Consider the following 12,946-nt stretch of genomic DNA (forward strand, 5'->3'; position numbering starts at 1 on the left):
AAAACATCGATTATTATTTTAAATCTCCAGGGAAGTAATTAATTAAATCGTTTTTATTATTAATTTTTACTAAACGTGCCAAAATTATAATTTACAAATAATGGATAAATTGAATTTCTTGAATTATCAATATAATTTAAATTATCAATTATCAATTTAAGTAAACCAAAAATTATTTAATTAATTAATTATATTAAGCAATCTTGATAAGACTAAAAAAAAATATTTTCACTTTCAAAATTTGCCGCCCTAAAACATTTGCCGCCCTGGGCACTTGCCCCAACTGCCCCTAGTGTAAATCCACCGCTGATAGTTGCTCAAATAATACCTTTACTTATTACCAGTGTATACGAATTGATTCACCTACTTCACTCGTTACTCTTTTGAGTTTTTTTGAAATAACACTTCTTTTTTTTTAATACACACGAGTTAGTCTAAACATTTTAATAATTTTGGTGTATCACTTTACATACATTGTAACTTAATATATATAATATAATGTAAAATACTGGAACTGTAAATATAGAAAAGAGTGGATTGCCAATTTTTTTCTTACTCATCGGAGTTAGATGAGAGTGGCAATTATCAATCCTCCTCTTTCCGATTGGCAAAGCTCATTGGAGTTTCTAACCACTTCATTACAGCTCAACTTTTCCGAAGTGGTGGTAAAATCGTAAGTAACATTCGTAAGTATCATTTGACCTATTTCTTTCATGCCTGTCTGTTGCGATCATACGGCCGCAGAGGACTTTATCGATGGTTTTATTGTTCACAGCGTTGGACAGACGACTATCTCAAAATTCATCAATGACACAGAACCGACGTTAAAAAACACTTAAATTATTAAAACGCATGTAATTGTAACTGTTTTTATGAACACAGATCATTATAAAGTTTTAAGTAGAAGTTGAAGTAATGACAACTATGACAAATACTATCTTTGACTCATTTCATATGCTGCCCCCTGAAAACGAGATCTGCGGGCCTACCATGAACTCTTATTGCGATTCAACTGACAACCTATTTCATATTTCGTACCACGCCGTGATTAGAGCTATCTAATTTAGGTTGACGTCAAATCAATTGATTTAATCGCAATGATGTCAATTGAATGTCAAAAATGATGTCAATTGAATCGCAAACTGATTAGTTCGTTCATTCATTCGTACCATGAGGTAATATTTCAACGTAAACTGGATACCTTATGTGTCAAAGTGAGTGATTCGAAAAAAGTTACTACCTACTTCCTTAGAGGAAAGTGAATCGTGTTGTTAATAACTTTTAAAAAATAGTGAAAACATACAGAAAAGGATAATTTTATTGATGAAAGAAGAAATGAGAATACTTTATTGGACTTTTTTGTAAAACAAATTACTGAAAATAAATACCAAAAATGAAAATACAGACGAGGCAGTAAGGGCCCGGGCCTGTATGCAAGAACGAATTAAAAAAAATGTACTCTGTGCTCCTGTCAAATCAATTATCAAACATCAATGGAGGTGAACGTAGTGTTTAAATTCTCTTTGAATGGAGGTGCGTTCATAACTCGTTATTTTTACGAAAACACCTAAGCAAACATTTAATTTGTAATTCAAAGACCTATATTTATTTATATTACTATTATTTAATAAGTAAAAAAAAGGGCTTAATGGTTTATAATTTGACGCTATAAAGCGTCAGACATCGCTTATTAGAAGTTGATGGTAGGCCCTCTGGAAAGGTCTTGAAACGTCGGGTTAACTAAAATAAAAATGTAACTTTTACGCAAAAATCTAATGTTAAAACAGTTACAATTTACACGTGTTTTAATCCTTTAAAAGTGTAACACTCGCGTTAATCAGGAAATACTATGTTTTGTTTCATGCTTCGTAGCTAAAATGAAAGTTTGCAGCAGACCGGAATTATGCGAAGCTGTCCAATACTTAGGCTGAGATCTATAGAGCCTACTTAGACTTTGCTCAGACTTTACTTGCGAGAAACTTCGTCGAGTGTTTTAAATGGCAAAGTCGAGTTTTGCATTGGGCTGTCTTAGCTTAAGCTATGCATAATTTCAGCTGTCAAATGACTAACGGCCGTTTTCAATAACCTGTCTATCCTTAGTTTAACTTACTAGAGGTAGAAAAAATCTATATTTTTACGCTTATGTAATTTTCAATAACCTATCGACATAATGCATTGGACTAATGGCCGTTTCCAATAACCTAACTATCCTTAGTTTACCTTACTAGAGGTAGACAAATCTATCCTTTTACGCTTACTTACATTCCAATAACCTATCGACAGATAGCATTGGACTATAACTATATTAGAAATTACTATGGATAGATAAGATCTTGTCATTAAACGGTGTTAGCAATGTATCCGTTACCAGAGATACGTTATAGAAAACGGACGTATAACTATATTGGACATAACTATGGATAGATAAGATCTTGTCATTAAACGGTGTTAGCAATGTATCCGTAACCAGAGATACGTTATTGAAAACGGCCGTATATAAATACCAAATTAAAGTCTGTTCTAAGCTTAAAGTCGAGCAAGTTTTACGTAAGTTCAGACTTCTACGTACGCTCAAGTCGGTGTCAGCCAAGGTATGTTTGTACATACATACATTAGTTATTATTATAATTTAGTTATAGGCGAGATGAGCTTGAGTCGCACGCGCGACGTGAGGAGGCGAGACACGAGAGCGGGGCCGCGGCGGAAGGACACCGATTCCAAAAATAACAATAATCGTGACTAGAATTAGATTAATTAATTAGATTGTATAAAAAAAAATGCCAGTAGAGACTACCGGTAGAAGTGAAAACTTACAACTTTTAGTATTCAATATTGAACTTTTAGTGCGTCTTAAGGTGACGAGCTCAATTATTGTAGTGCCACTTAGAATTTTTGGATTTTTCAAGAATCCTGAGCGTCGCTGCATTATAAGTGCTCGTCTTATCCCTTATTTTCATAAAAAAAAACAAGGTTTTATATCAAATCATGGTAGCCACCTGCGCCAAACGGCGATTTCATACTCAAACGTCTACTATTACTACGTTTTTAGGGTGAATTGACTTTCTTTGCACTCCTTCTCCCTTAAACTAAACTTCTCCAAAGTGATAACAGATAGTTCATAGCTTTGACATTCCTAACTGTTGTTGCTGACTTAGATTTACTAATTTTGATTTGATTTATAGCATTTAAAATTGAGTAGCAGTTACTTTAAGTTCAAAAATTCTACTAGGAAAAGGTAAGATATGAAACAAAACACCAAAGAAATTACAAAATTTATTTAGTACTTAGAAATATATCGCAACTTCCAAATATTTTCACATAAACAACAAAATTATTCTTTTTAACACTTATTATTACCAAAATTTTTACAATTCAACAACTACCGCGAAACAGATACATTATTATTATACAAAGTGAATAAATCTACGAAGCTTAGATTCTTGTTTGCGAAAATATTTAGAAGAAGCCAAATTAAATTAATATCTTAAATAGTTAACAAGCATTTCCTCCCTACGCTTCACAATATATCTAAGGATCAGATCTTAGATCATCTATACGTCGAGATAGACTGTGACAGCTGTCAAAACATCAAAAAAAACATTGAGGTTACCTCCTGAAATCCTTCCAAACCTTTGTTTTCACTCCTTTTGTAAATATTTTACGTAAATATATTAAACAAAATAATATTAAGTTATAACTAACACAATAAATGTTTTATATAAGTAATATTATCAGTGTTTGTCCATTATAATCTAACAGCATGTATATTTGTTTCAGGTATAATAAGAAAATAAATCTGTTTTGATTCTGGGCACCGGTCATTACTATAATCACTTGTAAATTCGTTTACACCGATCAAATGACACACTCTAAGCTTGTTGGTCTACTGAAACGATACATTGGCGAGTTGTGGTGCCTTCCACAGAAGCCACTAGAAAGAATAGAATAGAATACACAAAGTGACATACAAATCGCGAGTGTAAGACGTAGCTTGTCACGCACACTAAAGTAATTAACTTGGCCTGTATTCATCGGTTGTCTGGACGTATAAATGATCTAAGGATCTGATATTACTGTGACGTTTTAGGTACCTATGATCGCTATTTGAAAAATTATGATTCATTTATTAACATTAATAAGATAATGAAAATTTACTTTTTGTGTATTTAATAGTAACGCAAATATAGAAAAATTATTTCTCGTGTTTGTTCTAGTACAGATACTTGACCCTTAGATAAAATATTGTATTGAAAGAAGTGGCCAGTAAGCTTCTTGTGCGTTTTTCTCACGGGAAATTTATTAAAAATTTATTGTTAATTAATAAAATATTAGTTATTGACATTTAATAATACTTTCCATACAGGCAGAGTTGAAGCGAGAATTGGTCAACATGTTACTCAAATAATTATAAATTAATAAATCATATTCGTTTTGTTATGGAAGACGTACAATAAACAGCTAAACTTACAATCACGCTCAAAAATTGTCCGAAGCAAAACTCTGCCTACGCGTCTTAATTGACAGTCTGCCTAATGGCAGTGTTTTCGTTCAGTTGTGTTTAGACCGCGCTTTGAATACAACACCACGCAATGATAAAGTGTTCAGTGAAAATCTGTTCAAATAACAGGATATCCAAACTATAGTCGTATTTCAGATAATTGTGTAACAAGCTTGAAGTTTTTAATAATTTTTCTTATTTCATTTGCTAAAACAAAACGTTCTTGCCTCGTGTTCGCGTCTGTCTCTTTCGCACCATAAACTCTAAATTAAATCCTAATGAGTGTATACAATAGACTTTGAACATTAATGCTACCGAGTAAGGTGTTCGTTCGAAAGATTATTTCAATGTTACAGTTACAATATCCGAGCGGTGTTCTGTGTATACGTACATAGAACATCGCTCGGATATTTTGTGACGATTTACTAGGCAATTAGGAGTCTAGTAGTTGTTGTTCTTGTTGATTTATTTATTTAGAGCATTGGTAACAAGACCATCATCTTATATCAAAATACAATAAAAGAATAATGAAATAATTTTTTCAATATACTCGAAAACAAAAAAAACCCCGCAGTTCTTTTCGGAGTCTTTTTTTATGAAAAAGCGTACGGGTCACCTGCTGTTAAGTGAAATAAAAGGAGTAAAGTAAGTTAAGTTTAAGTTTTTTTAAGGTCTAGTTGATTTTTGTACGTCAATGATACAATATGTTTTTTTTTGGTTGAACTGGAAACGTAGAGTTTGACACGGCGATACATGACACACTGTAACAGAGTTAGTGCGGCGTGAACTGCACCATCAGCTTGATGTCCTTCACCAGGATCTCCAGGAAGCCTCGGTCCACCTCCGATTGTTTCTGACAATTAATAAGAAATAAATTAAAAATCGTATATTATTTTTAAAAATAATGAAATATATAATTATTGCACACCACGAAATAAATTTATTCATTTTAATACTAAACAAATCTTATATATTTATAATACTATTATTACATTAAATTAAAACTATCGTTAGGGGGAAGCGTACCAAAAATACTGGCAGCATTTCCGCGTTGGATAGCTAGGCTGATCCCTTAACCGAAATAGCTGCCAGCGCTTGGGTTGGGCCAGTAGCCTTATTGAGGCGCGAAGCTAGTACTTTGAACATCGCCCTTCAGACCGAAACACAGTAATGCTTACACATTACTACTTCACGGCAGAAAAAGGTGCCGTTGTGGTACCCATAATCTAGCCGGCATCCTGTGCAAAAGAGCCTCCCACTGGATTTTTATTTTATTTACAAAACTTAGACACGAGTGCGGTGCCTACTTTCTAGTTTGACGTCACCGCTTCGGTTTGCATTCTCCATGCTTCCAGTCGGTTCGCATTCTCCATGCTTCCAGTTCGGTTCGGTTTGCATTTATATTTGACAATACCTTGAGTACCGCTTGTATAGTGACGTCACCAAGAGGCGGCTAGTTTCCATGTATAATATCGCGGCGATGTGAGTTACCTTGGCGAGGTCGAGCAGTTCGTCGGTGAAGCGGTCATTGAACATGGCGATGAGAGCGCTGCGCAACTCGGCCGCCGCCTCCGCGCCTACTGACGTCACACTCAGCACCTCGCTCCGGCTCACGTTGGAGTTGTCACACCACTCTGTACGAGTAACGAGGTAATAGTTATTTTTGGAACTATTGTATAATAAGGGGTATCAGAACTAGAATTTGATAATAGTATCCCATGAGTGTTTTAATACCTTATTATCAACAGTTGCATACAAGACTTTATCTACACCCATAATATGAATCCTGTGTTGTAATGAAATTCAGTACAACATTACAACACTTGTTTGGATGATGTAATGGTTATTAGGACATCGGATGTTTTAATGTTGGCAATAAGCTAACTGTTTTAGAATCTTTAATAGAGGATTTAAGGCATGGGTGTACATAATAGTTATTAATGCAACTGTTGTGTAATAAGAGGTATTAAAACACGAATGTGGGTTTATCTGATTTTTAATTTAAATGATAATAGTATCACATGAGTTTTTTAATACCTAATTATCAACAGAAATTGCATACAAGACTTTATCTACAACCATAATATGAATCCTATATAAAAGATTATGAAACTAACATTAAAAAAGCCAGTCCTATTAACCATAATATCAACCAAAGGAGTGTTATTGTGAAAACGGATGAAAAATTCATTACAACACTCGTTTTGATGATGTAATGGTTATTAGGACATTGGGTGTTTTAATGTTGGCAAGCTGTTTTAGAATCTTTTAGAACTGTAGTCTACAAAACTTTCGACAGCGAGTTATTTGTAATAATTTTGATCTAATTGTCTTAACTCAAAAAAATGGCTGAACAGTAGCGTTTTTGATTCCGAAATCCTTGTTGATCGATATGTGGTTTACAGAAGGGATCGCGAAACTTCTGCCTTAGCGAAACATAAAAGTCGGGTGGAGGAATTCTCATAGCTGTATCTAAACTGCTCCAGTCTCAACGGCAGCTTGAATGGGAAAGTAATAATGAGGATTTATGGGTCTCAGTCAGTATAGGAGGAATAAAAAACTTAATTTATGTGGCATTTATCTTCCACCACCTGTTAGCAAGACAACAATTGAAGCATTTATTGAAAATGTCAATATGGTTCTAGATTCCCTTCCCGAATCGTATGAAGACTCCACCTTAATACTAGGCGATTTAAATTTGAAATCAATCACGTGGTTTTCTGAAGACGGTAGCACAAATATTATCAACAATGGAAACTCTGCCATTAATAGGTTATTTATTGATTTTCTCCAAGTGAGTGGTTTCACTCAATGTAATGGTGTGCTAAACTTTAAGGGCAATTCTCTCGACCTCGTATTGGGCAATGAACATACAGTAACAGTAACTGAATGCGTATCTCCATTGCGGGATGTAGACCCATATCACCCTCCGCTTCATATTAATATCCGTACTAGCTTACCAAAATACAACAGTTTCCTGAAATCTCGATACAGATACAATTTCTTCAACAACAACTTTACAAATATTATAAATAACCTCAACCAAGTGAATTGGCTTGAAGAACTGAACAAATGCAAGAATGTTAATATAATGATTGAAAAATTTTATATAATTCTAGAATCTGTAATTAATAAGCACGTGCCTAAAACCAAACCACGCAGCTGTAAATATCCTGTTTGGTTTCCACCTAATCTCATACGCCTGCTTAGGCTGAAAAATAAATGTCACAAAAGATTTAAAAAAATACAATAACCCAATGGATAGAATTGAATTCCAATATTTAAGAAAAGATTGTGACCACTTAATAACTACCTCGTACAATAATTACATTTGCTCAATCGAACAAAAAATAGCTAATAATCCCAAATACTTCTGGACTCATATTAAGAACTTGCGTAGGAGCACTAATAACTATCCCTCCACAATGAATTTAGGTACAATTACAGCCTCTAACACTCAAAATATCACTGATCTTTTTGCATCTCATTTTTCTTCCGTCTACGACAATAGCTCAACTTAAATAATAGAATAACCCTAACTAACAGTGAACCTAAGACATATGTTGGAAATATATATCTTACTGCTGGTGCCGTCTCTAAAAAACTAAAAAGACTTGATTGTTCCAAAGGTAGCCTGGACAATATCCCTCCACTCTTCTTTAATAGGTGTTCTGAAGTTCTCTCGGTTCCGCTAGCAATCATTTATAATTACTCCTTGAGCACCGGTACTTTTCCAGACAAATGGAAAGAAGCAAAAGTTGTGCCTATATTTAAAAAAGGGTCCAATAACTCTGTGTCTAATTATCGACCAATTTCAATTTTAAGCGTAGCGTCAAAAGTTTTCGAAAGCCTAGTAGATGAGCATATCACTACAGCTATTAAAAACAACTTTACTCCTCGTCAACATGGTTTTATCAAAGGTAAATCAACGAATGCTAATTTATTTAGCTTCACCAATGAAGTAATTAATGCACTAGACAACAATCAGCATGCAAATGCAATATACACAGACTTTTCAAAGGCTTTTGATAAAGTTAACCACAACTTGCTACTACCACAGTTAAAGAATTTTGGGATAACAGATAAAAAGTGTTAAACTGGTGTGAAACTTATCTTTGTAAGCGACCCAACACTGTTGTTATTAATGGATTTATCTTATTTTCAAAACCTTACCTTGCAACATCTGGAGTTCCTCAGGGATCAGTGCTCGGACCGTTATTTTTCAATGTCTTTATTAACAGCATAAGTAACATATTTCAATTTTCAAAAGTATATTTATTTGCCGATGATCTCAAACCTGTAGTACTCACCCGCGTAGCGCAACGGCACGCTGGTGCGCAGGTAGAGCCTGGCGCGCGCCCACAGCACGTGCAGCGCGGCCTGCAGCACGTGCTCGCAGTACGCCAGCTCCTGGCGCCGCGCGCGGTGTGATAGTGTCAGCAGGTAGCCTGTAGTACTCACCGTGTCAGCAGGTAGCCTGTAGTACTCACCCGCGTAGCGCAACGGCACGCTGGTGCGCAGGTAGAGCCTGGCGCGCCCCCACAGCACGTGCAGCGCGGCCTGCAGCACGTGCTCGCAGTACGCCAGCTCCTGGCGCCGCGCGCGGTGTGATAGTGTCAGCAGGTAGCCTGTAGTACTCACCCGCGTAGCGCAACGGCACGCTGGTGCGCAGGTAGAGCCTGGCGCGCGCCCACAGCACGTGCAGCGCGGCCTGCAGCACGTGCTCGCAGTACGCCAGCTCCTGGCGCCGCGCGCGGTGTGATAGTGTCAGCAGGTAGCCTGTAGTACTCACCCGCGTAGCGCAACGGCACGCTGGTGCGCAGGTAGAGCCTGGCGCGCGCCCACAGCACGTGCAGCGCGGCCTGCAGCACGTGCTCGCAGTACGCCAGCTCCTGGCGCCGCGCGCGGTGTGATAGTGTCAGCAGGTAGCCTGTAGTACTCACCCGCGTAGCGCAACGGCACGCTGGTGCGCAGGTAGAGCCTGGCGCGCGCCCACAGCACGTGCAGCGCGGCCTGCAGCACGTGCTCGCAGTACGCCAGCTCCTGGCGCCGCGCGCGGTGTGATAGTGTCAGCAGGTAGCCTGTAGTACTCACCCGCGTAGCGCAACGGCACGCTGGTGCGCAGGTAGAGCCTGGCGCGCGCCCACAGCACGTGCAGCGCGGCCTGCAGCACGTGCTCGCAGTACGCCAGCTCCTGGCGCCGCGCGCGGTGTGATAGTGTCAGCAGGTAGCCTGTAGTACTCACCCGCGTAGCGCAACGGCACGCTGGTGCGCAGGTAGAGCCTGGCGCGCGCCCACAGCACGTGCAGCGCGCCCTGCAGCACGTGCTCGCAGTACGCCAGCTCCTGGCGCCGCGCGCGGTGTGATAGTGTCAGCAGGTAGCCTGTAGTACTCACCCGCGTAGCGCAACGGCACGCTGGTGCGCAGGTAGAGACTGGCGCGCGCCCACAGCACGTGCAGCGCGGCCTGCAGCACGTGCTCGCAGTACGCCAGCTCCTGGCGCCGCGCGCGGTGTGATACTGTCAGCAGGTAGCCTGTAGTACTCACCCGCGTAGCGCAACGGCACGCTGGTGCGCAGGTAGAGCCTGGCGCGCGCCCACAGCACGTGCAGCGCGGCATGCAGCACGTGCTCGCAGTACGCCAGCTCCTGGCGCCGCGCGCGGTGTGATAGTGTCAGCAGGTAGCCTGTAGTACTCACCCGCGTAGCGCAACGGCACGCTGGTGCGCAGGTAGAGCCTGGCGCGCGCCCACAGCACGTACAGCGCGGCCTGCAGCACGTGCTCGCAGTACGCCAGCTCCTGGCGCCGCGCGCGGTGTGATAGTGTCAGCAGGTAGCCTGTAGTACTCACCCGCGTAGCGCAACGGCACGCTGGTGCGCAGGTAGAGCCTGGCGCGCGCCCACAGCACGTGCAGCGCGGCCTGCAGCACGTGCTCGCAGTACGCCAGCTCCTGGCGCCGCGCGCGGTGTGATAGTGTCAGCAGGTAGCCTGTAGTACTCACCCGCGTAGCGCAACGGCACGCTGGTGCGCAGGTAGAGCCTGGCGCGCGCCCACAGCACGTGCAGCGCGGCCTGCAGCACGTGCTCGCAGTACGCCAGCTCCTGGCGCCGCGCGCGGTGTGATAGTGTCAGCAGGTAGCCTGTAGTACTCACCCGCGTAGCGCAACGGCACGCTGGTGCGCAGGTAGAGCCTGGCGCGCGCCCACAGCACGTGCAGCGCGGCCTGCAGCACGTGCTCGCAGTACGCCAGCTCCTGGCGCCGCGCGCGGTGTCGCTGCCGCAGGAGCGACACGGCGGCGGCTCGCGCCTCCAGCGGGGACGACGGCGTCGCCTCCTCGCCCAGAAGATTCTTTATTTCTGTATAATAATAATTGTTATATTTTTTTTTAATGACAATGAGACGAGCAGGAATTCGGCTGATGGTAATTGATACGCCCTACCCATTACAATGCAGTGCCGCTCAGGATTCTTGAAAAACCGAAAAATTCCGAGCGGCACTATAATTGCACTCGTCACTTTGAGACCAAAGATTTGCCCAGTAATTTCACTAGCTACGGCGCCCTTCCGACCGAAACACAGTAATGTTTACACCTTACTGCTTCACGCCGTTGTGGTACCCATAATCTAGCCGGATTCCTGTGCAAAGGAGCTGGTGAATTTATTCAGGAATATCCGCATAGTCGCCTTCTTTGGACACGTATCGAGACGAAGCAGCTAGTCCATAGAACGCCTTATCGTCCAGGGTAAAGTAGAAGGAATTAGACCGCTCGAAAGTTAACCTATGCAACCAATCAGATCAAGTCTGCTGTGGGCGGCCCCTTGCATGAGTGCCCTACAATGAACTCTATCAGAGAGAGAGATGGCGAAAAATTGTGAGGCGCGTATATTCTGCCCCTATTGAAACTCCTTGACAATCACAACCGTTCTGTCAAGAGAGTATTGAACGAGAAGATTCAGGAATCATAGTGCTATGCACATAAAGTTTACAATAACATGATAACAAACAGATGTCCATTAATTTACTAGTAAGAAAAGATAAGACATGGTTTTGAAGTGAATAGCTTAAATAAGATAATAAGTAAAGTTTTTAAGTGGGTTTACTTGTGACAAGTTATACTGGATCAAAATATTTTTTTAAATTGATGAAAATAATATTTCAATATCAGTGTCACAATGTTAGTTACCTTACACCTCCGAAACGGCTTTACTGCTAATTTTATATGCATATTCAGTAGGTCTGAGAATCGGATAATATCTATTTTTCAACCCCCTAAATGTTAAGAGTGGTCCGGTCCACCCCTAAATATTTTTTTATTTTTTGGGCGGCATTTTTTGTTTTAATTTCTTATGATACAGCATTAAAAAATACATACAACCCTAAATTTTCAACCCTCTATGATCAACCCCTATGTTTGCATCGCAATTTTTATATTATTCTGTTCCATCCACAAATCCGCTATAGGGTTGCAAGATGGCAATGGATCAATACTTACAATAATTGTAGTAAGATAAATTTGGTAGGTCTGAGAATCTACTTTTTAAACCCCATAAATTATTTTATTACTTCATATGGCAATACAACGTTTGCTGGGTCAGCTAGTTTCAATAAAACACTTGATCTGACACTAGTTGCAATATTACTCTTTTTACTGTCCTTATAGAATATATTATAAAAAAGTAGCTGACCCCGCTAGCATAATATCGCCATATAAATAAAAAAAACGCAAAATATTAACTTTCTTTCACCCACAACCAACCAGTGGAATAAGTTTCCTTGTGCGGTGTTCCCGGGACGATACAATATGGATACCTTCAAAAAAAGCGCGTACACTGCGATTCCTCTGGAGTTGTAAGACAATATGGGCGCCGTAGATCACTTATCACCAGGTGACTCGTACGCTTAAAAATTTCATAAAAAAGGTATTTAAATTTTAAAGGCTGACCCAGCGGCGTCATGTCAGTGACGGCGGCGATCGCGGGCGGCTTGTCGAGCGCTCGCAGGCGGGCCGGCAGCTCTCGCAGCAGACGCACCATGGACGCGCCCAGCCGGCTCGACGACGAGCTCCACTCGGCCTCGGACGTGTTCCGCGCGAACAGCAAAAGGTTACACACTATCTGTATACAATATCAAACATTAACGAACACACGATACATTGATATATTGTACACAGACAAATTGAATTTGTGTGTCACTTTTTTTATAAAAATAAGGGACGAGACGAGCAGGACGTTCAGCTGATGGTTATTGATACGCCCTGCCTATAACAATGCAGTGCCGCATAAAATTCTTGAAAAACCCAAAAATTCTGAGAGCCACTGCAATGGCGCTCGTCACCTTGAAACATAAGATTTTAAGTTAATTTGCCCAGTAATTTCACTAGCTCCACGCCCTTCAGACCGAAACACAGTAATGCTTTCACATTACTGCTTCACGGCAGAAATAGGCGCCG

The 12,946-nt window shown here is 40.6% G+C and overlaps 1 protein-coding gene across 1 annotated transcript in view; it reads right to left on the bottom strand.

Moving 5' to 3' along the window:
• Positions 1–3,260: 3,260 nt before the first annotated feature.
• LOC126964483 (nuclear pore complex protein Nup205) overlaps positions 3,261–12,946 on the bottom strand; it is a 60,444-nt gene continuing 50,758 nt past the window's right edge. Inside the window, exons 29-32 of the mRNA XM_050807629.1 lie at positions 12,440–12,611; positions 10,650–10,853; positions 5,990–6,132; positions 3,261–5,351 (exon numbers count right to left, since the gene is read on the bottom strand). Coding sequence (XP_050663586.1) covers positions 5,271–5,351; positions 5,990–6,132; positions 10,650–10,853; positions 12,440–12,611 — 600 coding nt within the window. The 3' untranslated portion in view covers positions 3,261–5,270. The remainder of the gene's footprint in view (positions 5,352–5,989; positions 6,133–10,649; positions 10,854–12,439; positions 12,612–12,946) is intronic.

The sequence above is a fragment of the Leptidea sinapis genome, chromosome 5 (genome assembly GCF_905404315.1).
Source record: "Leptidea sinapis chromosome 5, ilLepSina1.1, whole genome shotgun sequence".
NCBI lineage: Eukaryota > Metazoa > Arthropoda > Insecta > Lepidoptera > Pieridae > Leptidea > Leptidea sinapis.